The sequence below is a fragment of the Leopardus geoffroyi genome, chromosome E1 (genome assembly GCF_018350155.1).
Source record: "Leopardus geoffroyi isolate Oge1 chromosome E1, O.geoffroyi_Oge1_pat1.0, whole genome shotgun sequence".
Classification (NCBI taxonomy): Eukaryota; Metazoa; Chordata; class Mammalia; order Carnivora; family Felidae; genus Leopardus; species Leopardus geoffroyi.
Window position 1 is genome coordinate 42222174 of NC_059330.1, and position 26010 is coordinate 42248183.

General features: G+C 55.9%; 1 protein-coding gene across 8 annotated transcripts; it reads right to left on the reverse strand.

Moving 5' to 3' along the window:
• MPP2 (MAGUK p55 scaffold protein 2) lies at positions 1–26010 on the reverse strand. 8 transcript variants are annotated; one of them, XM_045489099.1, is made up of 14 exons: positions 25882–26009; positions 24320–24383; positions 23354–23417; positions 18247–18365; positions 7757–7909; positions 7474–7623; positions 6855–7082; positions 6022–6153; positions 5810–5915; positions 5640–5708; positions 5219–5380; positions 4344–4546; positions 3876–4004; positions 1–2618 (listed from the first exon to the last, which is right to left on the reverse strand). In XM_045489099.1, the coding sequence occupies exons 3-14, from the start codon at positions 23382–23384 to the stop codon at positions 2442–2444; spliced, it is 1659 nt and encodes a 552-aa protein (XP_045345055.1). In that variant the 5' UTR covers positions 23385–23417; positions 24320–24383; positions 25882–26009; the 3' UTR covers positions 1–2441. The 8 variants fall into 8 exon arrangements, with proteins under 8 accessions (XP_045345055.1, XP_045345056.1, XP_045345058.1 ...); XM_045489100.1 differs by having other exon boundaries at positions 25816–25943; XM_045489102.1 differs by lacking the exon at positions 25882–26009 and adding an exon at positions 25545–25732.

Below are 26010 nucleotides of genomic sequence, written 5' to 3' on the forward strand. Positions count from 1 at the left end.
TTTGTTTTCACATTTAATCAAAGGAAAAGAAAGAAAACTAGTCAGAGCAAAACTCAAGAATTGACTGAGGGAGGAGAGAAGAGGGGACAGGGCCACCAGGCTGGCACTGAGTGTGGACAGTGGGGGGCAGAGTCCTCATTATCCTGAGGTGCCTCAAATACAAGCGTCTGGGGCGAGGTGGCGGGGGGGGGGGGAGATGTAACATGGTGGGCACACACCTGTTCCAACCCAGCCCTGGGCCAGGGTGGGGGGGTGGAGGGGGGTTGGGCAGGGGAGGTAGGATGAAGTTCAGGGAGGGATGAAGACAGGAGAGGAGGGACCCAGCCCAGTCCCCCAGGCATCACTAGAGGTGGCAGAACAGCATCAACACAGGAGATCTGCCCTAAAAGGCCAGGTGCCAATGCTCCAGCAAGGTGCCCAGCCTCCTATGCCAACCTCCCTCCACCCCCGTCGGAGGATGGTCTCTCCATCAGGGCACTTTGGAGGTTAACCAAGGGCAGGGGGTTTGCACCAGCAGATCCTCGGGTGCCTCTACTCCCAAGTCCTCCAGGGGAGGCGGGAACTGGCAAAGGATACCACTGATTGCCTCGGGTGTTTTCCTCCCACTCCTGGTCCCCTTGGGCTGTGGGTAAGGGTGATGCAAGGAAGAGCTGACTTGAGGATGAAAAGAACATTGGCCAAAGGGAAAAGGGGAGTGTCAAGGCGACTGCATAGTGGAGGCAGAGCTACGCAAACGAGATGGGAGCAGGCTTGACCTTTACATCTCATTTGCATACCCTCTGCGAATGCAAATGGGATCCCTACTATAATAAATATATTTCTAACTTTGTAATAAATATTCTGTCTCTTCTCCCTCCCCTTCCCTACGAAATGGGCACACAGTGGTTCAGGGGCCAGCTTGGGCTGAACCTGCAGCGAAGACGGATTAGACACTCAGCAGAACTGGGAAGTCACGGGGGGCGGGGGGGCCGGTGGGGGCGATGGGGTGGTCCCGGCAAGGACAGACTGACCCCAGGCAGGATCACAAAGAAGGACGAGGGACAGATGCCTGGGGAAGTCTAGGACGGCATTATTTTCTTAAAAGGGATTCTCCTATTTTACACAATTGCCTTCCCCAAGGACTCGGGGGTGTCTTTTAGGATAAGGGAACAGCAGGAGAGGGGGAGGAAGACATCTGGGGAGGGCCAAGGCTCTGCAATCTGGGATAAGAGTCTCATAAGAAACGGGGGCTGATGGGGAACCCCCAAAAAGTGACCTCCAAAGCAAAACCACCCTTTGCTTCTTTTCTCCAAAAAACCAACACTGATACAACACACACCAATGGCACACACACAGACCAGGTGCCGCAGCATGAGGAACAGAAGCTGCGCTGACACCGTGTGGATAGCGCCCCCTGGAGTTGCTCAACAAGAAGCTGGCTAGAGCACAAATGTCCTACGCCCGAGCCCAGGCCCCATGGCCTGCTCACAAGGTCCCCTCTGCGCCCCATCCCCAGCGCCACACCCCAGCAGATCTGATGCAAGTGGGCCACCTGGACCCCCCCAGAGAGACCACAATGGACAATGGTCATGAACAGGGAGTCCAGATATGCCCCACCGTGGGCCACGATCAGTAGGAGCAGGCTCCCTGTCACTTGGCTCGGTCTTCAGCCCACCCCTACCCCTGTTGAGCCCACTCACCCCTGCTGGCCTTGCCCTGCGGGGGAGCAGAGCTGACCTGTCAGGGGCACGTTGGAGAAGTCTGTGGAGAGACTTCGGCAGTGAAAAGCTGTGGATGAGGGAAGGACAGGGTGGGGTTCGCTTGTGGGACTCTGCCCGATTCCACGGGAGCTGGGACGGCCTTGCTCCCCCCCCCCCCCCCCCCCCCGGCCGTGGGAGCTGGTTCAAGCTCGGGTTCCTCCAGCCTTCAGGACGGCACCAGGCTGCCACCACCGCCCAGGACTGCCTGGCTGCTGGGACCTGCACTCCCTGGTCTGGAAACAGCCCAAGGCCCACTCCTAGGCCACAGGTGTGAGAGGTGGGAGGAGCCCAGGAATTGGGTGGGCGTGGCTAGCCCAAGGAGAAAAGGTAACTGCAGAGAGGTGCCCTGGGGGCAGTGTACCTACTGACCACAGGGTCCCAAAGCAGCTTTTCTCTACTCTGGACTGAGCACTATGGAGGTGACTCTGACACTCCTGGGCACAGCCTGGCCCTCAGAGAGGGACATCTGGTGGCCAGTGGGCATGGGGAGTGAGCAGCACCTGGGCACAGAGGTACCCCATGAACACCCCATCTCCTTGGCAGTGCATGCCTCTGTGCTGAAGCCAGATTAGGGCCCCCTAGGAGCCATCACCCAGGGAGAGCCAGACCACCAGGGATGAGAGCTAAGGATCATGGCTGGGGGTCATGGCTGGGGAAGGGGATGGGTCGCAACCCAGAGGGGTGAGGTCCACATGAACAGGCTCAGTACACCCAGCTGACAGGCACCCACTGGGGCTCTGTCCGCAGCTTCTCCATGGCAGCCTGGAGCTCACGAAAGGTCCTCTCCAGGTTGGTGTTGACCAGGCTGAGGTCAAAGTAGTGCCCGTAGCCTCTCTGGATGCGGCTGCTCTCTTCCACTGTCCTCCTCAGGTCTGCCTCCTGCTGGCACAAGGGGACCTCGCGGCCATCAGTGTCCCCCAGTCACCCCCATCATCACGGGGAATCTACAGCCTCCCCCATCTATCCCCCTGCCCAGAGCCCAGCCATATCAGGTACAGACTCCCTGGCTAGGGAGGCAGGAGCCATCGCACATCTCCGGGCGGCTCTCCTGCAACCAGGGACAGACAGATGGGTGAAAAGAAGGAAGGAAGGAAGGAAATAACCTTTAGTCAGTGCCAAGCGTGGCACTAACTGCTTTGCAACCCACGTGATCTTCGCGATAGCTCTGCTAGGCAGGACTAATGATTCCCCATTTCCAGCAGAGAAAATTGAGGTTCAAAGAGGTCACCCAGCCAGCCAGTGGCTGCAGAGGGTCTGTCTGACCCCAAGGTCAGTGCTCCCTCCAGTGTGACCAGGCGCCTGAGATGCACCTCCCAAGCACGCCCCCACTAAGGCAATCCACGGGTGCCCCAGGCCACCGCTACCCCACACCTAATCAAAGCTGGCCAGCTGACTGAGCAGGGGTAGAAAGGACACTTTGAATGCTGACTTAAATGAGCAGAGGTGGAAGTTCTAGGGCTGGCCCAGCTTTGTCCCAGTGGCCCCAGTTGGCTATGTTTGTGGCCAGGGGACTTCAGAGGGGAGCCCAGCCCAGACAGCCTCTGACCAGGGGCCTGAGAACTGCAGTACCAGGCATGGCCAGCAGATGGACCCCTGAGCTCAGAGTTCTGCAAACCCTACATCCGGAGAAGGCGGCTCCAAGGGGTACCTGAGGGGGGAGGTAGGCGCCCTGGTGTCCTGTAACCAGTGACTTGAAGCTTCTCCTCCCAGCCTCCTCCCTGATGCTAACTCATCCCTCCAGCCATCCTTCCAGCCTCCAGCCCCCTCCTTCCTTTCAGCTTTTCCCTCCAGCTGTAAATGCCTGGCCCACTTCTGCCCAGAGATCACCCACCGGCCCTCCGGGCTCCCTTAAGCACTCTGTCCCCCCACAGTGGACGGAGTGGCAGGCCTTTCAAAAGCTCCTGCACCCCAGGCTAGCTGTATCCCTGACTCTATGAGACTCTGGGCACTTTACTTCCTTGCTCAGATCTCCGTTTCCAAACCGATAAAGTGGGAGTCAGGAGTCCAACCTCACTGACACCTTGGGTGGTGCCCTCTCTCCTTTCCCCAATGTCACCTTTTTCTCCTCATCAGCTCCAGCCTACCTTCTCCCTGGGCAGCCATCAGACCCCTCCCACCGCACCTCAGAGTCCTCACCGTAAGCTGCTTGGTGGACAGCCCACTCTCCAATGCAGCCCGGTTCATGGCCCGGAGGGTCTCGTAGTCAGGGGCCTCGATGAACACCACATAAGGGACAAACTCAGCTGTTCTCAGCACTTTCACTGCCTGCGGGAGAAGAAGGGGGTGGGGGAGTATATCCCCACGGACATCCTGGAAGGGGGAGGAGGGATAGCTGGGGGCTACCTGGGAGGGTGGGGAAATGGAACCTGGGGATGGATGGGAGAGGAACAGCTGGCAGGTGGCCGGGAATGGGAAACCGGAAGAGGCTAGAGAAGGAGGGGGCCTGGGAGGGCGAGAAAGAGATTCCAGGTGGGTTGGGTCCCTAGCAGTAATCGGGGGATATATGAGGGTGCTTGGGAGACCAGTGCCTGGAAGCATAAGGGGAGTGCTGGGGGTGGGGCAGCAGAGTACCCAGCGGGGATCTCAGACCGGCTGGGACTTTACCTGGGGGTTGACATCCAGCACGCACACTTTGCCGGCGGCGACCACGCCCCGGATGGAGTCGATGCGCGTGCCATACAGGTTGCCCTCGTACTCGCCATGTTCCAGGTAGCGCCCAGCGCGGATGTCCGCCTCCATCTCCCCACGGGACACAAAGCTGTAGCCCTGACCTTCCCGTTCGGAGTCCTTGGGCCGCCGGGACGTGTCTGGGGGGAAGGAGGGGCTGAGTGAGCACAAGCAGGCTGTACCATCTCAGCCGCGCACGGTCGTGCAGCCTGGGAGGGGCGGCCTCCTTCCGCCTTCAAAACGCTGCCGCCTCCCCACACCCGCGCCCTCACCCTCACCCTCATCCTCACCCCTGCCACACACGCATTCGAGACTCCCACATTGACAGGACCTTCAGAGTTCACTGTGCCAACCTAGTGCTCACAGATGGGGGGCTGAGGCCCAGAGGGGGCGATGTGCACCCCAAAGCCACACACCAAGGTCAAGGAGATCTGGGGTCAGCACTCAGGTTCCCGCCTCCAGGAACCAGGGGCTCTCACCACCCCAGGTGGTTCTGTCACCAAGAAGCCCCATTTTCCACAAGGCCACACGCAGCCCTGTTTCACAGGGGTTCCCAGCGGGGCTTCTCGTAAGTGAAACTTGAGAGGAGGAAAGGCGAGGCCTGCCCGCAGCCCACCCAGGCCACCCAGATTCAAAGGACAGCTTCCCCACCCCTCTCCAGCCTGCAGTTCCCCCTACCACCTACAGAGGGCGCACTCCCCCCACTCAAAAGTACCCCTTGACTTGGGAGTCCATGCAGATGCCTGCTCAGTGGACCCAGCCCCAGCCCCTGCTCCCAGTCCCCTGCCCACCAAGGCCCGGCTCCCACTCACAGGGCACGGTGGTGCCATAGCGATCTGGATCCCACATGATGAGTTTGTTCTTCAGGCTGCGCCGGCCCACACCCTGGGCTCCGATGAGCACCAGGGTTTTCCGGCGGAAGGGGGGCATGCGGGCCACCTCCTCATAAATGAGCAGCTCATGCCGGTCAAACTCTGAACACAGGAGATGGCGCTCATCAGGCTAAGCGGGAGGCGTGGGTGGGGCCGGGCCTCAGCGAGACCAAGGATAAGAGGGCGGCGGCGGCGGGGGGTGGGGGGGGGTGGGAGGGGCGGGGGGGGGGTGCAGCAAGAGAGAGACTGGGCAGGTCCTGGGGATGGGACTGGCAGCATCAGCACCAACAAGTCACTGGCAGGGGCAGGAGGGCGCATGCCATATCAGAGGAGGACAGGGAAGGGGGCCCCCAACACCCACCTGCATTCTTCGTAGTCAAATACATCATTCGCTTCTTTTTCTTTCCTGAAAGGCTGCCACATAGGGTCCCTGGCCACAGGGAGATGGGCGAGTGAGGCCAGGCAGGCTTGTGTCACATCCCAGATTAGGGGTCATGAGGCGGGGGAGGGGGGGGGCGGGAACCCTCATACCTGAGGTGGGTGTCAGCTCCAGATCCCGTTTGACAAAGGCTTTCCGCTTCTCCTCCAGCAGCTGGCTGGGGATGAGCCCAGCGCTGCCCCCTTCGACGTGGCATGCCTGAAAACGGACAAGGGAGAAAGATCTGCCTGAGTGAGAAGACACCTCCCTGGGCGCTCACCTCCCCCACACACCACGCCTGGAGAGACAGACACCGAGGGCTCACCTGCCACCAGTTAGCATCGTCCTGGTTTACAATCTGCAGTAAGTCCCCAGCACTGAAGCGCAGGCCGGCTTCCTTGCAGGGGATAAGGCTGTCTCTTGCAGGGTCGTAGTCGAAGTGGCATTTCACAAATACCTGGATGGGGGATCAGAGAAGGGTCAAGGGAGGAAGGTAAGGCTGGAGGTCAGAACCCTTCTCAGACCAGCCCCCTACCCCACTTCCCCCTCTGAGGGTGGGGGGACCGTCACCAGGTCCACTGTCTTCCCCAGGCCCTCACAAAGGTGAAAGAGGCTAAGGCGTGGCCCCCCTAGTAGGGGCATGGTGCCCCCAGGCCCCCCTGGTAGCGGCCTCCCTTTGCATCTGGAACAAAAGGACTCAGACTGATGGGGCCTGTGGTCAGGCCTGGGGCCTGAGGCGGCCACCCGCTGAGGAGGAGGCAGATCACTGGGTAAGGGACACAATCCTGGCTCTGGATCCCTCAGTCCACCCACAGCCGCCTCTTGGAAGAGGGGGCTCTGGCAGATGGCTACAGAGCCAGTAGGAGAAAGTGGACAGAACGGCCAGACCCCCCACCTTCCACCAACCAGGAGGCAGCTGTACAGGGCACCTGGCAATTCAGCATCGCGCATGCGCGCACACGGTACACATAGGCCCAGGGCTGCATCGATACAGGTTGCCTACGCGGGTACAAACGCGCGCACGTCCCTTGCACATGCGTATGAGTGCCCAAGACTCAGGCCAATGCACGTGTATGTGGGCCTGTGACCCTGGTGGCTGGGAGTCCCGGCTGCCCCTTGGGCCTTGGGCTGGGTGGGGAGGTAGGTGGAGGGACCCACCTGGCGGGGCAGATGGGGCTCCTGGTAGCTGGGCAGGATCTTGAGGATGACGCTGCCGCTGGCACTGCGCAAGAGTTCCTGCAGCGCGCGGGGGTCGCTGCCCACTGGCTGCCCGTTCACCTCCTTGATGATGTCGCCCACGTGCAGCAGGCCTTGCTGAGCCACCATGCCGCCGTGCAGAATGCGCGCGATCACCAACTCGCCGCCCTCCACACGGAACGTCACTCCCTGGGGGGTGGAGGGCGGGTGTGACAAGGCCCCAGCTGCTCCAAGGCAGAATCTTCACGTGGGTTTCCTAACGGCCCCTCCATTCCCACCCTCACCCCTTCCACCCCGGACTCACAGAGTCGCCCTCTTCCATTTTTCTGCCCCAATCCTTCACTTACAGGGCCACTCATGGAGGGAAGGGGGGCAGAGTGGGGAGGGTCCTGGCACGCGGACGTGTGCAGCTCAGGTGCACGGTGTCTGCGGTCTCCTGGGGCTGCACGGGCCTGGCCCGGGGGCAAAGCTGGAACCATCTTCCCCTTCAGCCCTCTCCGGGCCAGATCCGGCCTCCACTGCTTACTCTCCACCCCGCCCCCCTCCGGATCCCACCCCCAGCCCTGCCCCGTGGCCTCACCAGATGCTCTCCAGCGGTCTTGCGGATGCCCACCATGCGGACCGCGTCGGGAGGCACCGGCTGGTTGCTGAAGGTGGGGTCCAGGCCAGGGCTGGGCGGGGGAGTCTCATAGGTTTTCGAGGCCACAGAGTCGTGTGTCTCCAGGAGGGACTGGGGAGGCGGTGGAAACAGGAGGGACCGTGGGACAGTGCCCCGTGGCTCTAACTCCCCGCCAGCCCCTCTCCCAGGGGCCTACCCAGCCACCACCCCAACTTCCCGCCCCCCTGCCCCTCCGGGCTGGAACCTGGAAGTGAGGCTCTTGGAGGATGCGGGCCAGCTCCGCGGCTGTGCTGCTCTGCTCTGCCAGCTGCGCCAGATCCCGAAGGATCTCCTGCACCAGCTCTAGGTTGTTGTCCCGCACGGCCTCCAGCTTGGTCTCCTCCAGCCGCTCGTGGGCCTGGTGGGTGAGGGCGGGGCAGGTAACACCTGAGGCTCCCCAAGAACCCTGAGCTACCAAACACTGCCCCGCCCCCCCAGCGCAAATCCTGACTTCAGACCCCGCCCTTGGCACCGCTTCTGACGTCAGCTTCAGACCCTCACTCACCCAGCAGCGAGCACACTCCCACCTGCGCAGGCACACCTTGCCTTCTCCTTTCACCCCCAAAATGGTGATTGGGACCCAATTTAGGGAAGGGAGAGTACAAAGGATAAACCTTCATCCTGTTGCCACAGAGGGCCATGAAACTTATCACGCTGTCTCCAGCAACCCCCCCCCCCACCCCCGGGGACCCTATAAGCATGTGAGTTCAAGGACAACTTATTCCACCCAACATCATGGTCTTGGACATCCTATAGCCCAGGATGAAGAAGCCGGGGAGGTGGAGTAACTTGCTCAAGGTCACAGGCCCAAACTTGGGTCTCCAGGCCTTCAGCCTAGTGCTCCCAGTGAGGGAGGGGACCAGAAACCGGTGCAGTTGACCTTGAACGACACAAGGGTTTGCCACACCAACCCCGGCACAGTCAAAAATCCACATATAACTTTTTACTCCACAAAGACTTAATTACTGATAGGCTACTGGTGACTGGAAGCCTTATGGGTAGCAAAGAGTTGGTTGGGGTGCCTGAGTGGCTCAGTCGGTTGAGTGCCCAACTCTTGATTTCAGCTCAGATCGTGACCTCAAGGTCGTGGGATTGAGCCCCTATGTCAGGCTCCGCACTGGATGTGGGCTTTCTTGGGATTCTCTCTCTCCCTCTCCCTCTGCCCCTTCCCTTCTCACATGAGTGTTCCCCCCGTCTCTCTCTCTCTCAAAAAAAAAAACAAAAACAAAAACAAAGAGTTGGTTAACACATATTTTCTACGTTATATTATTACATACTGTACAATAAAGTAAGCTAGGGAAAAGAAAATGTTAAGAGAGTCATAAGGAAGAGAAAACATTTACAGTACTGTGCTTTATTTATTGAGAAAAGTCCACAGACGAGTGAACTCGCACAGCTCAAACCCACGTTGCTCAAGGGTCAAATGCACATGGCGCCAGGAGAGGACCTTGCACCTGCTTGTTGATTTATGGACTCTGGGCTCCATGTGCTCTGCAAAGGGGGAAGGAGGGTTTTACCAGTGACCAGTCCAGCAAGGAGAGTTATGTTAGTTGGGTCAGGAAGTAAGGAGTCTTATTTCAGGGATATAAATGAAGACTTTTTTCTCTCTGAACCATTTGAAAAATAGACCTAAGTCACTTCACCCCAGACTACTTCAGCGTACATCACCTAAGAACAAGTAGGAGGCCAGCTACATAAACTATAATACCACCACCACTTGGAAGAAGTTCAACGTTGACACATTGATGTAATATCTAATAGACAGTCTCTATTTAAATACTGGTTAGTGTCCCCAAAGTATCCCTTATAGTTTTGGGGGTTTGTTTTTGTTTTTTTTTTTTCTGATCAACAATCTCATCAAGGAGCAGGTGTTACATTTGGTTACAAAAAGGCCACATCTTTTTATTCCCCTTTAGACCAGATCCCAGTAACTTCTGGTCTTTCGGGACATTTTTAAGTTCAGGCAAGTAGTTTGTAAAATGCCCCACAACTGGATTTCTCTGATTGTTTTGCCATGATTAGACTCAGGCTAATCATTTTTGGCCAGAGCTCTACATAAGCAATCTTGTGTCTTTGCCACATCTTGAGACTGTGACTATTCTGTTCCCCAACAATCTTTCATTGATGTATTTAGCATTCATTTTTCTTTGTCCCATTTTTCAAATGTGCTCTGTGTTGGAAAGATAAGCCCTTTATCTGCGCTATCTCTTGCAAATATTTTCCCCCAGTTTGTCATTGTCTTTTGATGCTGCTTACGGTTTTCTGTCAATGCAAAGTTTGTTAACACATGCATCTGATTTTTAAGGCATAGTTTCAAAGGGGGGCTTTCCCAACACACAGATCCATGTTCTCATCCAGGATATGTATGGTTTATTTTTCACATTTACATCTCCGATCTGCTTTGAGTTTATTCTGGTGGATGGTGTAAGTATGGATCCGCTTTGATATCTCTCCAAAGGACAATCCAGGTATCCCAATGCCATTGTATTAAAAATCTATAGGAAATTTTGTTTAATTTTCTATGTGTGACAATGGTAGTGTGAATATATTTTTAAGAATCTTTATCTTTTAGCTATATATGCTGAACTACAGATAAAATTATGTCTGAGATTTGCTTCAAAATAATTCAGGAGAGAGGGATGTAGGTGGAGGCATGGATAAAGCAAGATTATTCATGGGTTGTTACATGTCAATGTGCAGCAATGAATGATGCAGGTTCAGGAGACATGTTTTTCAAGCCCAAGAGAAGAGATTTTTTTTTTTTAATTTTTTTTTTTTCAACGTTTATTTATTTTTGGGACAGAGAGAGACAGAGTATGAACGGGGGAGGGGCAGAGAGAGAGGGAGACACAGAATCGGAAACAGGCTCCAGGCTCCGAGCCATCAGCCCAGAGCCTGACGCGGGGCTCGAACTCACGGACCGCGAGATCGTGACCTGGCTGAAGTCGGACGCCCAACCGACTGCGCCACCCAGGCGCCCCCCAAGAGAAGAGATTTTAATAACACCTCATAGGGATACCCTGAGGATTCGGGGAGATGCACACAGGGCCTGGCACACAGTAGGTGCTCAGTAAAGGCTAGCTCTTTCTATCTTCTCTTCCCCAAACAGGCCAGGGGAACAGCATCCGCAGGGGGAGGCACGTTAGCCCCACAGTCACTTAAACCAGCCTCTGGCAGGTGAGAAGCATTTCAGACAGACGCCCACAGCCTGGCAGGGCAGAATGTTCCTGCGTGGGAGAAGCAGACAATTGAAGGGGCAAAGGAGTAGCACCCAGAAACCACTTATGCCTTGGGGCACCCAGGTGTCCTAGTCAGTTAAGCTATGGACTCTGGATTTCAGCCTCAAGTCATAATCTCACGGTCATGAGTTCAAGCCCCCCACGTGGGGCTCCTCACTGAGCATGAAGGCTGCTTGGGATTCTCTCCCTCCCTCCCTCTGCCTTCCCTACCTCCCTGTGCATTCTCTCTCCCTCCCCCCCCAAAAAAAATAAACATTAAAAAAAAAAAAAGAAAGAAAACAGTTATGCCTTGATGTTCCTTGATATTCCCCAGGCGCTAACTGAGGCATGTCTCTGAAGGTTCCACCAAAACATATCTGCTCTTGTCATTTAGCTCAGCACAGCACGCCAAGCTTTCCGGGCCCTGTTACCAGTGACTAGGACAATGCCTGGAGTCCAGGGCCCAGGAACTGCATTTCAAGAATGAACAGTGGCACTGGGGCATGCAACCATCTCACAATGGCCACTTTAGCCGGTCTGTCTCTTCAGCTTAGCAGGGGAGAACAAATTTCCCCAGGGGCCCTCACTAACTGAGCCGGAAGCCAGGGCCCTTCCCAAGCTGCCTACCTCCCATCCCTCCCTTAATGACACCTCCCTGCAGGCTGGTCCATTCGTCCTCCTGTGGCTGCCCCGGGTGTCTCACCCGCTGATATAAAAGCACAGCTCTCCAAGCTGGACCTTCACGGCCCAGCTTGGGCTGGGTTGAATCCAACCCAGAATTGGATTCATCCTATCCTTGCTCTGTGATATGTTCTCGTCATTGGTTTGGTTTGTGCATGGCTCCCTTTCAGTTTAGTCGGCATCGAGTTAGACATTTTTATAGTAATATAACAAGGATCGAAGAACCCACCATTCAAACCATAAATGAGGATCTTGACAATATCCTACATCTAACCACATGGCCCAGGCACCCATCCACTCCCAGAAACCGCCATCTTGATTCCCTGTCATCATCCTGCCCCGGCTTCCATCTTACGGTTTCATTGTCTCTATGCATTATACATATTTCTAGAATTAATATCATTTTTAATTATTCTTACCTTTTTTAAAAAAGGGCGAATTATGCTATATATAATTCCTGGGGGCCTGATTCTTTTCACTTAACATTATTAAGTGAAAAATTATTTTACCTACTATTTCTTTACCCACTATTATCTTGCTAAAATTTACTCTCACTTTCCATATTAAGAGATAACATTTTACTTTGTTTCACTTATTATTTTTCACTTAACATTATTCTTCTATGATTCATTCTTTTCCCCCCCCATATCACAGTTGTTCATTTTAACCATATTATATTCCATTGTGTGAATATGCCACATTTGATTCATGCCCTCTCCTTGGGAAGCACCTGGGTCATTTCAGGATTTGGGCATCGTGAACAGCACTGCTACGAACATTCCAGTCTGTATCACTTGGTACACATGTAAGAGTTTCTCCCAGAAACAAAATTGCTGGGCCATGGGGTATACGTACGTTCAATGGTAAAGCAGCACATTTACAAAATATCTCATTTAAATGTCATACCAGATGGGTGCACCTGGGTGGCTCAGTTGGTTAAGCGACTGACTTCGGCCCAGGTCATGATCTCACGGTTCGTGGGTTCGAACCCTGCGTCAGGGCTCTGTGTTGACAGCTCGGAGCCTGGAGCCTGCTTGGGATTCTGTGTCTCTCTCTCTCTCTCTGCCCCTGGCCCACTCATGCTCTGTCTCTCTCTCTCTCTCTCTCTCTCTCAAAAATAAATAAAATTAAAAAAAAAATAAATGTCATAATGACCCTGTGAGATTACTAGTCCCAAGGTCATTATCTGAGACTTGAGTGGGTGAAACGAATTCCTTCGGAGCCCAGAACTCATCTGTGTACCTCAGGGTACACAGTCAGTTTCCTGGGCTCCTCCACGTCTGTGGTGCCACCATCTGGGCACCTGTTTTGAGAATGCATGCAGTTGAGAGGCACTAGGCCCCACTACCAGGAAAGTTTTGAGTTTATGTGGTAACCATTTGTTGAATTCTGCTCTGACAATCATCTTCGGCACAGCAGGGGCTCAAGCTTATTACAGACCAGAAGCCTGGGCCAAGTATACAGTTAGCTAATGGTGCAGCTGGTACTTGAACCCTGATCTGTCAGCTGCTGGTCCGGAAGCAGACTGCAAAAGCAGAAAGGTCACACGGCCATTTCTCTGTGAGTTTTTCCCCCTCTGCCCTCACACTCCGACATCTCTGATTGTGGCAAAAGACAGGGAATTCTCATTTGACGCCTATGCTCATAATTAAATAGCTCAAAAACGGAAAGAAGTCCCAGAGGGTGGTGTGCCAGAAGGCAAAGTCACTCTTCAATCGTGATTTGATGATGTGATTTGCTTTGGTCGGGGGACATTAGCAAATATGATGCAAAAAGAGGCTTCGAGGCTTGTCCTCCCTTGCTGCTGAGACCGCCATGTGAAGAAACCTGGGCTCTCTCCTAGAGGGTGAGGGACCACACCATCCTAGACACTGCAGCCTTCTCAGCTGAGACACCAGATGTGTGAATGAAAACATCCGAGACCACCCTACTGAGCAGCCCAGACCAGAAAAACCACCCAAACCATCCAAAAAATCATGAGAAATGAATCATGGTTGTTTAAAGCCACTACATTGTGGGATGGTTTGTTACACAGCAGAAACCGACTGATACACTGAGCTCCTCACCACCGTAGCTTCCACTCACCACCGTCATGTCCCTTGGTCAGAGTCTCTATTTCAGTGACACCCCCCCCCCCGACTCCTTCATTCTTCTAGGACTCTCTCACCCCAGCCTTATTACAGGAGTGGAGTCTCCCAGTGAACTCTAGTCAATGGACAAGACGGCATTGTAACAACTCTTTATGGTTTGAAATGCACTTCTACATCCATGACTTTCCCCATCCCTACTACAACTCTGAAAGAGAGACATCATCATCCCCACTTTTCCAAAGAAATAACTAAAGCTCAGAGAGGTTGTCAGACAAACTAAAATCACACAGCCAACCAAGGACTCTTCTGACTCCAAACTCCATGTTCTGTCTACCTCATCTCATGTGGATTAGATCACAGGCCCCCCAGCTGGCAGATGTCTCCACTGGTAACAGTTTGCCAGAATTTCTGAATGTCAGCTGACTTGGATTCCTCACCTTCGACTTGCCTGTTGTTGGAACACCTGCTGAGGAATCCAAGTCGGCCCTTCCCTATGTCACCCGCCTGCTAAGGCTGCCACCTGTTGTCTGCAGCCAACCCCCTGGATTTATGATCTGTCGGCCAGATTTGATTTCCCTCCAGAGCCTTTACTCTCTGGCTTTGTCCCCTCAGGCCCCGCCCCTTCGTCCTAGATCTACTCAGCCCAGCCCCTCCCAGGCTGTCTGCCACATCCCCAGAGGGGACAGGCAAGCCCCACCCCATAGGGGAAGGGGCGGGGGCTTAATAGCTACCACTCGAAGTTCCAGCTTGTTTATGGGCCACTTTGCCAAGAGAACCAAGTTTTTACAACTGGATCTTTGATCCGAGCCCTTTTGTCTGGTAAGTTGGAAATGTATCTCTGTATGCAAGGCCATTAAAATTGTGAGAAGGAATAAGAAATAGGTCCTGTTGTCCAAAGCAGGTCATGGGGTCAAGCCCAGACTGAAGAATGGAGAAACTCTGCCACTCGATGAGACAAGTGACAAAGTTCCATTGCAAAGGGTCACACGTACAGGGATGGGAAGGATTCTTACTGGGCTCAGACAGGCCTTTATGGAGATGCACCTCTTGTCTGTCTCACAGCTCAGTGGAGAGAAGTCACAGGGTCCTCTTGGCCCGTCAGCCTGGCACTGGGGGGTCTCAGAGTTGAAGAAAGGTCCACCCTATTCTCTGTTGGGCTTTATGCATCTGGAACCATCCTGGGAATCTCTTGGGAGGAAATTCTGACCAGCTTATCCCCCAAGAACAAGTCTGGAGAAGGGAGTTGATGTTTCCAGTCTGATACGGTTCGTCGGTAACTTCTCAGGTAGGCTGTACCGTGACACCCCAGGGCGACAGACTCGGACTCCATCCGGAGAACAAACTATCTGACCGCTCCCTCCCATAGCCCTAGCACTGTGCCTGGTACTCGGTAAGCACGCAATGGATATTCGCTGTATCAGTGATGGCTGACCGGGTGAGTGATGGGAAATCATACAGCCAGCAATCCCCTCACTGGAGGGCCGTCTCGTGGATCAGACAAAGACACCGAAGAAGGACGCTAGCAAGGGCAATCATGCTTCAGAGGGACCTTCTAACCCCGAGATTCTGCTATCCTAAAAGCTCTCTATTTCATTGGCTGTCTCACTGTAGAAGCAACAGCTAACGTGACCCAGAGGGGACAACGGTCTAAAAAATCCAACTCTGAAATTGGCTTTGGCAGGTTACAGGTGTTGAGGGTCAAAATGTGCATATTCAGCAATGCCACTGCCAAGTGTCCACCCTAGAGAGACTCACACACGTGCAGAAGCAGCTGAACGTGAGGACACTCACCGCAGCGCTGTCCTTAGTAGAAGAAAGTCAACAACATCACACCTTTTCTCAGTAGAACCGATAAATAAATACACCAGGCTCTATCTCATAAACTGGAATACCACACAACAGAGAGGGAGACACAGAATCTGAAGCAGGATCCAGGCTCTCAGCTGTCTGCACAGAGCCCGCACGGCAGCGCTTGAACTCACGAGCTGTGAGATCATGACCTGAGCCGAGATCAAGAGTCGGACACTTAACCGACTGAGCCACCCAGGGGCCCCTACGACAACATCTTATTTCTTGCAAAGAAACAACAAGCACTAAAGAAAACAGGGCCAGCACTCACGACCTGGAGATAGGTACTTACACAGCTGTTGGGTTTAACTCCTACACTCTTTGTATTCATTCATTCAGCAAATATTTAGTGACCACCTACTATATGCTAAGGGCTGTCCTGCGCTCTGGGGATGCAAACAGAAGGACACCCCTGCCCTCCGGGACCTCACATGCTCTTTGTTGCAAACATGCGTGATGCCTTGTTTTTATTTTTTTCAATGCTCATTTATTTATTTATTAAATTGGGTGGGGGGCAGAGAGAGACGGAGAGAATCCCAAGCAGGTTCTGCGCTGTCAGCGCAGAGCCCGACAAGGGGCTCAGTCTCACGAACCATGAGATCATGACCTGAGTCGACATCAAGAGTTGGACGCTTCACCGACTGAGCCACCCAGAAGCCCCTTCCTGTTTTCACTTTTAATACACGAATACAGTCCTTGACCATTGAATGAAAAGCAACTGGCCTTTTCTCCAATTCCCCCCAGTCTGCTCACTTTTCTCCTCCCCAGAACATCCCACTACTGACCATTTCAGCCCTTGCCCCCTCCGTGGTTAGCAACCTCCCCAGGTCTTCATATGGAACGTTCCACACGACCAGGCTCTGTCCCCGGGGCACAGTGTCCCCTGAGTAGCTCTCTCCCTCCAGTGGGGCCTGGTCCCTCTCACACCCCATGCTGGAGCCAGCCACAGCTGTCCTGTGCCAGAGTCCCCATCCCTACCCTGAGGAAAAGCCACCACCTGGCTGTACCGCCCTCTACCGCTGTCTCAACAGCATCATTGTCACACTCCTGGTCACTCCATCGCCACTCCTTGAAACCCTGGGCCTGCCTCGGTCTTCTCCCACCCCAATGCCTGTCGTACCCTAGATTCCCACCCCACCCCCACACAAACCTTTCCTTTCTGAGCCTCTTTAACATCAATGACCTCCCCATCCACTGCAGCCACATCCTAAATTGTCGTGTTACCCCCTAGAGCTGTGCTCCTTGGAAATCTTTCACCTCCCGCCTCCCTCTCTCTAATCTCTGCCTTCCCTTCCAGTTATGCACTCTCTCCCCAAACACTCTATGACCTCAGAGAGCCCCCAGGCCTCCATCTTTTCCCTCCCTCCCCGCTCTCCCAGTCTGGGCCCCAGAAGTGATGCTCTGAGTCCCTCCCTCTCACTGGTCCCCTTCACACTGCCCCCCTGCATCCCAGCCTCCACAGCCCACAAGACCTAGACCAAAGCCACCCCCTTTCCTCCTGGCATCCCGGGACTGAGCCCACCCCCACCTCGAAAGTCCGGCATCTGCCACGGGCAGTCTGGGGCCCTGTCAATCCTGCTCCCTGGCTTTAGTGGGGACCCCTTGCCCTCCCTTCAGCGATTAGTCAAATCTTCATCTCCAAATCCCCCTGTTCCATCCGGATCCCTAATTTCCAGCAGACCACTGCTCCCCGCTTCTCTGAAAACTCTGAGCAATCACACATGATTCTCTGCAACTCTGCTGCCTCCTCCCCAGGAGACGGGGTGCCCTTCTACCCCCCCCCACCCCCGCACCTCAGCTGAGGGCACCACCAGCCTCTTACTTCCCCTATGCAGAATCCTGGGTGCCTTGCAACCTCCACCCCTCACCTTCCACACCCAAACACCAAACGCTGTCAATTCACTTCCTCAATAATTCTTTCCTCTTTCCCTCCCTCAAGCCCTGTTACTAGAGGTCTAATTCACGGCCATCTCCAACTCAGGTCTTTCCAGCTCCAGCCTTGACCCTCCAACCATCCTCCACATGGCTGCCAGAGGGATGCTCCTAAAATGACCATGTGCCATCAAAACGCCCTTGCTTAAAACCCACAAAAGGCCCCATGTCACTCACAGGACATCACAGGACGAGGCCCAAGTCCCCAGCACAGCCCCCGGCGCCTGCCACAACCTGTCAGCATCTCGGCAGCTTATACTCTCTGTCTTGCACCCGAAGCTCAAGCCTCACACCGACACTCACAGTCCCCCGCATACTTCTGGCTTTTTCTCACTTCTGTTTCTGCTCAAGCTCTTCCCTTGTCCCCAAATGCCCTCTCCCTCTTCTTTGTTCTTCCAGACTCAGCTCAAGTGGCCCTTCTTCCAGGAAGCCTTCACTGGCTACATCGGGCCAGGTTAGGCATCTGTCCTTATATTCCCCAAACACCTAGTGCATCTGCCTCTATCACGGCCATTACCAACGCGTTTCATGACTTTCTCTCTCAGTGAGTTTCTCCCCCACCTGATGTGTGGCAGGTGGCTTTAAAAAAGACACCTGCACAAAATGCTCGAAGGCAGGGAGAGACAGGCAGGATGAACTCTGGAGATTCCAATGCACAGACGTGCCCACCCCTCGGCAGACGCACCCTCCACAAGCTGGCAGTCACATCTGCCCACATGGGCCTGTCCACGCTCTCACCAGCCAGGCACGACACAGCCCCCTCACCTGCAGTCATGCAGATCCATCACCTGGGCACCATCATCATGCAGAGCCCCTCCCAGGGTCTTCTAAGTGCCACATGCCCCATTCCCAGGCACCCTGTGGCCAACACCCCACAACCTCCCCAGACACCGTGCTCTTATGCCCACCTCCCTGAAGCACTATACCTTGGCCAGGGATCTTACTATGGGACTTTCCATAATGCCTCGAAGGAAGATCAGGTCCAGCTCCGCGGCCCCCGTGGCATTGGGGAGGGATCCCAGGTTGTCCAGGACTTGCTGCATGGCTGGGAAGAAGGGACGGGCAGTGAGACACAGGTACCAGCTGGGCACAGGAGGCCAAAACACACCACAGCAATCCCACCCTCCTGCTCTGTGGACCACAGAAGACAGCCCCTCTCCAGCAGCAATTCCCTCAATGCCCAGCACCGACACTCCAGGCGCCTGAATGCCTGGGGAAGGGAGGTAGGGGGACGGGGGCAGTTTGCTTGGCTTGTTCTCTAGGCCCTAGGTAATGCCAGCCGGGGCAGGTGGGAGGCTCCTGGAAGCAGAAAATGGACTCGAGGTGCGAGGGGGGAGAAACGGAAGCAGTTGTCAGGTTCCAGGTTCTGTCCTAAACCAGAGAACCACAGATTCCTGACTCAAGCTCTGGATGGGCTGGTCCCGGGACTCAGCCACCTGCACCTAGAGGGTTCAAGGATAAGACAGACAGTACCCTGAGTGCAGGCCCAGAGTCAAGCAGGCAGCCATGCAGGCGGCCAGAGCCTCTACAGTACCCAGTACAAACAGTAGCACTAATTCAGTGTGATTTTTCAAAAGTCACGGTCCCTCACCGGCCTCGGTCTTTCCCTCCTATAAAATGGGTGGGTGCAACTGTGTCTACAGGCCCTTCAGTTCTGGCAGAGAGTGATCTGTTACCATTGAGAAGTTAACGTAGAACACAGAGAGCCAAAGCTGAGGCCCGGAACATTGGCAGGAGCTGGGGAAACGGGCACCCAAGGGCAGAGGTTAGACGAAATCGGCCCAGGGATCAGCAAACCCGCAGCCTGGCATGGGACATGACAAGGACGTGAGAATACCTGACACTGGGCCACCACAGTGGCTGCTGAGATCTGAGGTAGGGGCTGTCTTCACCCACCCACAGAGGTGGGAGCTCCTGGCTGTGGCAGGTTCTAGGGGGAGGATGGGAGAAGCAGAATGTGCCCAGCTGGGGGCAGAGATGGGCAGGGGGTATCATTACTCTCCCACCCAGCCACCCACGCCTGCATCTATGTAACAGCACTCAAGCTATGGAGGAGGGGCGGATACAGTCCCTGCCTCCTCTCACCACTCTTATCAGCGCCCCCTCCTCCAGGCAGGAATGGAGACGAGGAGGAGGGGGCTCTGAACTGGAGAAGCAGTCATGGCTCAAGGACCCCCTCTTTCCCTCCTCCCCCCCACCTTCTCCAGAAACAGCATCCAAGCCAGCCCTCTAGACCCCTCCTACTCAGGTCCGGGCTTGGCATTGATCAGAGACCTGCAAGGCCTTTAGTGGCCTCGGAAAGAAGCCAGGGTAGGGACTCTTCCCGCTCTGCGAGGGCATCCTGGGATCCACCCTCCCCGGCCATCCTCACGTACAGGCTCACAAGCCTGTCAGCCTTGGAGGAGGACAGAGGCAGGGGAGTTAATGCCCTCTGTCCAGGCCAGCTCTCCTGGCAGGCTGTGCCCCCAGACCTTTAGGCTCCTGAGAGCCCGCTCCCAGGACACGCTCTCCAGATGCCCAAACCCCTAGGGAGGAGAGTAGATTAAGGGTCCAGCTTTCCCCCCAGCCTCCCGCCCCGCCTTTCCCTACCTTCCCTCTGGAGATCGGCTTCCTCAGAAGAGCCCAGGGATATACCCTCCAAGGAGGCCCCGCTGCCCGGACTGCCCGCCATGGCTACCCCCCCACCCCCGGCTCCGGGGCTCCTGGAGTAGCCTCCACGCAGCCGTCGCTGCCTTCCCTGCCCAAGGAGGGCAGCGCTGGAGGAGGCGGGACTCGGGGAGCGCCCTCTGCAGGATCAGCCAATAGTTAGGCTCAGACTCCCTGCCCGCCCTGCTGATTGGCCAAAGCCCGACTGGAGCAGCCGGGTGGGGAGGGGCGGTGGTAGGGTGCGAGTGGGGCGGAGGGAAAGGGAGTCCTGGTCTTCCTGGTGCCCGATCACCCCCCGCCCGTGTTCGCATCAGCGGGGGTCGGGAGGAGGCGGCAGAGAAGAGGTTTGTGGGGCAGGGGGTTCAGCCTGCTGCCCCTTCACAACTGAGGCGGTGCTCAGAGACCCCTCCTCTCACAGTCCAGCTGCAGGAAACCTAAGGCGGGGTGGGGATTTGGCCCCAGCTTGTTCCCGCCCCCCTTTTCTGGAAGTCTCTTCTCCAATATACCCAGGCCACTTCCTCCTCTGACCCTCAGACCTCTACCGTATGTTCCTTCTCCAGACCCAGTTTCCTTTACGATGACCCCCTCAGGATCAAAGGAAGCCCCCAAGAATGACTCTCAGTACCAGGGGCACTCTCACTGCCAGGGGCAGTGGCAGTGGCATGGGGCAGATACCGCAAACCCCAAATGCCTCCCCCTACCTGCTAGCCTTGGGGGAGTGGAGGGGGGCGCAGAAGAGGTGTGGGGGGGAACAGGGAGGAAAAGGAGGGGAAGGGAGCACTATTACTGCGGGCAGGGGAGGGTGCCTCAAGCCCTTCTGACCCCACACCTCAGCCGCAGCCTCTCCCCTCCCCCATCACGCATTAGCTTCTCCCCTTAGATGAGGGATGATGCCTGGTGGGCAAGTCAGGCATCTGGGAAGGGAAAAGGTAAAGGTGCATTCTCGCAGCAGGGACACAGGTGGGCAGGAGCAAAGGACTTGGCAGTCACCCCAGCCCGGTGCCTCCATTCCTCTGATACCCTGTACCTATGAGGCCACCTCCAGACACTGCTGCTGCCACCAGCCAGCCAGCCAGCCAGCCAGCCAGCCATTCCCTGAGGAGTGGCACCAGGTCCTAACGCACCCCTGGTTGCCATGGCAGCAGGAGGGATTACACACCAGGACATTAACCCAGGGATGCAAGAGAGATTTAAAGAGACAGCTCCACCTCAAAACAGCCCACATCCCAGCCTCGATTCAAAGACAAGGGGGAGTCAAGTAAAGAGGGAAGAGAGGGTAGGGCTGCAGGTCTGAAGACTCCAGGGGTAAGTTCTCTAAATACCCAGCCCATGCCATAACCCACATATCTCCCAACCCATCCCCAAGAGGGCCCTCCACTCTACTAGAAGTAGAGTTGGGTCTCTCTGCGAGAATCCCACTCCACAATGACAATGGCCATGTTGACCCGTGGGGAAGGGTAGGAGGACATTGTTAGCTTCACTGTGCAAATCCCCAGGCTGGGATCTCTCAGGGAAGGGAGTGAGGAGAGGGAGGGTGACCCTGAACTCAGAGGCAGGGGCACTGCTATCTGTCTATCAGGCCTGTAGAAAGTGTAATGGCCACAAATGAGAAGAGGCAGATCCATCATTAGATTTTTGAGGCCAGGGGCCAATCCAGCCTGGGGCAGGCAGAGAGCGCTGCCTGCAGGAAGGACTGAGAGGCTCATGGTCTCAGGGTCTCACATCACCTCTTTACAGAAAGAAACTCAGGCTCCAAGAGGTTAAGCAGCCTGCTCCTGTGCTCCTTCCTTTGGATGTGGGAAGGCAGAAGTAGCCCATGGCAGAACACCAGGGGATCAGGGTCCCCAGGAGTCCTCAGAGGAAGCAGACTGTACCCATGCCCCTAGACTCCCCTCCCTGCCTGGCCCCCCACTGCACCCCCACCATGCCCCCATCAACTGGCCTGCAACAAAGAAGTCAAATTCCCCTCCCTCTACACCCCTTCCAGGCACTATTAATGGGTTTACTGGGCAGCCCCAGATTGAGAGGCCTTTAATCACGGGCTCAGGGATGGGCTTAATTAACTCCCAAGCAGCTTACAGTGGGGCCCAGGCAGACTGGAGCCGAGCGGGAGCAGGCTGGACAGGAGGTAGGGGCACTGAGCCCTCCAAGGCTGTCAAAGCTGGGGGACGTTAGTACAGTGCCTCTACTACATGGAGAAAAGGCCTTTCTTGTGGGGACAAGGGTGTCACAGTTTAGGGTCTGGCCTACTCACAGCATCCTTCACTTTCCTGGCTCACTTTCTCAGAGGAGAGGGACAGGGGAGTCATTCTAACCAAATTGGGAGGCCTGGAATGTCTTGCAGAGGCAAGGGAAGGGGCTGCATGGACAGGAGGTCAGATAGATCAGAGCAAAACAGAGCAGATTACAGTGTGAGGGCCCCTAGCCTCGAGCATAGGGAACTTCACCTGGTGGGCCCCTGAATGCACAAGGGGGTCCATGAACCCCTGGGGTAGAATGCAGATTTTGTACATAGAAGCATTGGTCTCTGATGAGGGCCCACAGCTGTCATCAGATTCTCACAAAGGGATTCAGGACCAAGAAAAGTTAAGAACACTTCTCCCGTCCAATCGCCTCATGTTACAGACGGGAAAACCTAGGTCCCAAACAGGACTCAAGGTCACAGCCTAATTGAGGTAATAACCCAGCAGCACAGCATAACAACTGTGAATAGTCCTATGATGGAAATATCATCATAGCCTTTGAATTTCACATCAACCTCTTGATAGAAGAGGAGACGCAGGCCCCAAGAGGTTAAGTAATTTGCTCCTGAGGCTTCCGAGCTCAGCTGGGCGGCTCACTCCCTTGCCCTAAAACCTCCTACAGAACCAGGTCCAGGCTTCCTGAACTGGCACTCCCCACACACAGGTCCTTATGTCCCAGCACACATAGACGCACATGTCGCTGGCACATGCTGGTTTACTCCACCTGTCTGGTGGGCACCGCACTGTGGACTTCTCAGCCCCAGGCTGTTCTGCTATAGTCCCTCTACTCCCAAGCCATCCTCCAAGGGCCAGCTCCTAAGGGCCACCTCCCCAACCAGCCTGGCCCCGTGCCATTGCCCTCCAGCAATACTGTGGATCGTCTCCAGAGCGCACAAGTCCCTGCCCTCCACGGAGGTGAGCTGTGCCACGTCTCTAGCCCCACCCTGGGGCAGACGCAGCAGGGCCATAGAAGCAGCTGGAAGGAAAGGCTGAGTGGCAGGATGGAGCAGCAGTGGGGGCCAGTTTATCCTTAGAGGTAGCCAGGTAGCCGTGGACGTGCCCAACTGCTGCTCTCCAACCCCAAGTCCCTGCCTGGCACTCTCTGAACCACTGATACAAACTGACATCCTGAGACCCTTCTTACCAGACTCAGAGTTGGTGGCAGCAACTGGCATGGTGAGGTCTGCAAGGGCTCTGCAGTGTCTCTCCTGGAGGAGGGGAGGAAAACGAATGAGAAGGAACAATGGCACAGCAATGGGGAAGGAACGGCGGTGGTGGGGGGGGGGGTTCCCCTCAGGATCAGGGCATTACCCAGAGACTATATGATCCCACAGGAAGGCAGGAAGAGCACATATTACATGCCCATTCCTCCAAGGAGGAGGAAATGAAGGATCAGAGAGGTTCATTGCTTTGCCTAAGGTCACAGAGCTAATATAGAGAGCTACAATGAAAACCCGGGATTTTAACTGTTTCTGTCTGCCATCTGTCCTTTATTCATTTATTTTTTTTTTTTGAGGGGGGAGGGTAAGAGTCCAGAATTCGAGGCAAAAGCAGGAAAGATGGGCATTCCCAGGCTGTAAGCTTCGTGAAGTCGAGAACTACACCTGTTTTATTTTGCTTCTGGAACCTAGACGTAGCCAGTGGAGATGCTCTACAATCGTTCGTCTGTCTGGCCGACAGAAATGAAGTCATACCTTCCCAAGCCCTCTCTGACTTCCTCTTTCTCCCTTTGCCTCTTTTTAGCCCAGAGCTGGGGCAAGGAAAGCAGTGGGCTCCCCAGTCTCCAGTGGGGGGCGGGGTGTGTGCAAGGGAGCCACCCACTACCTTTTCCTCCCTTCGCCTTCCTGGGCACTTGCTGCTGGTGAAAACCCTAATTCCCAGTTGCCGTGACAACTAGAGGCAGTGAGTGGCTCCCAGCAGGGGTGGGGGAGAGGAGGGAAGCAGCTGGCAGTGCCCACTTTAGGACTGAATGCCTGCTGGGCCCTGGGCGTAGGGAGCCACACCTTCGCCTCCCCCTAAAAAAAGGACTCTCCCCAGAGGGACCAATACCAGATTTTAATACAACCCTCCCTGGTCCCATGCCTGCCACCCCCAGGCCAGAGCTGGTCACCTGAGCTCAGGTAGCAGAAATTACAAAGGCTGGGGGAAGACTTCGCTTCCTCCTGGATCTGCCCCTTAAAGACATGGAAGAAAGGAGTTTTAGGGGAGAAGAAGGGCACCCCCCCCTTCCCCGTGAGGTTAGCACCCAGGCTGGGAGAAATGCCCAGCATCTACTGTGCCAGCCAGTGCCCCCACGCCAACCCCTGCTGTCCGGATTCCTTCCCTCCTCCCCCATCCAAAGTCCTGACCACCTGGAACCTGGGGCATTCTCCTGGCTGGTGCCGTTCTCCCCGACAGTTATTGGCAGAGGGGACTCCAGACATCTTCCTTCCTTAGAGAGCGGAAGGTGAGAAGAGGCAGGGAGGCTCCTGTCCCCTGGAGTCTTGCCCAGCCTGCCTGGGTTTTTCTCTGGGTAATCCGTTCCCACAGCATCGGCTAGCTCTTCCCCACCCCCACCCAGGCCTCTGAGAGGGCGGGGCCTGGCTTGTGCCCACATGAGAACAGCAGTGCCAGGCAAGCCAGGCTGGCTCTGGGCCAAGGTCCGGGGCCCAGGCTTCTGGGAACGCGCTCCTCGGCTTCCAAAAGCCTGCGCCTCGGTGTCCTCTCACCCCTACCTCCAGACCATCCACACCACCCAGGGTCAGTAGGTGATGCGGACCCCTCCGTCAATACACATACAAAGAGATGTTGAGGAGAAAGGTCTGACAAAGGAGCTTTGAAGACCGATAGATCGTGGGGAGGGGTAGACAGCCTAAAGGATGGGGGTCTAGGGACGTGCGGACCTGCACGCACCGACAATCAGAGAGCCCCAGCCCCACCGGCTCGGCCCTAACCCGCCGGGCGCTAGGACCTGGGGGAAGGGGGGCGTGTTGCGAGCCATCAAAGAAGGCTCTTTGCAAGCGCGCCCGCGGGAGTCTAGGGGATGAGGTCACTGACTGGATGCCCCCCGCCTCACTCCCCCCGCCCCTTAGTTGACCTAACTTTCTGACCCCGGCTCCTCGCTCCTGGCACCGATCCCCTCCCAGGTCTCCAGGCCGTAGCCCTGGCCTTCGACCCCGACCCGCCCCCGCTACAGCCTGGGAGGCGAAAGAAGCAGCGCGCCCCCCTTCCCAGGACCCCTTCCCAGGGTAGGTTGAAGTGTTGACCTCCCAAGGGGGTCTGAGGGGCCACGGGGACCCACGCAACCTCTGTCTCGCGCCCCCACCCCCCGGAAGCGCTAACAGCGCGGTTCTTACGTAATGCCCGGCTCCAAAGTCCCCCGAATCCGCACGGCCCCCGAAGAGGCCTCGCGGATACCGGAGCCTCGCTCAGCTCACCAGCTCTGAGCCCGATGTCACTTTACAGCCCTAACCGCGGGGGCAGCATCACGGGACACCGGGCTTTGATTTCTCCCTAGGAGCCCCCCGAGAGAGGAAGGGAGGAGGGAGGTGGAGAGGGAGGGGACGGACCCGAGGGAAGGGACCCGGGGAAAACCGGACCCAGAGAATAGGGCCCCAAGTGCTGTACCTGCACGAAGAGGAAGCAAGGACCTTGGGGTGAGCGCTGGCCCAGGGGTGGATGGGGGGCGCCTACCTGCGCCCCGGGGAGTCCGTAGCTCGGTGCGGCTCCAGCGCAACCCGGCTCTCCGCGTTTATTGCTTGTCAATCGTTACCCTGGCTCTTAAAGCGGCGAGGCCTCCTCTGCGCGAGGGGGCGGAGACGG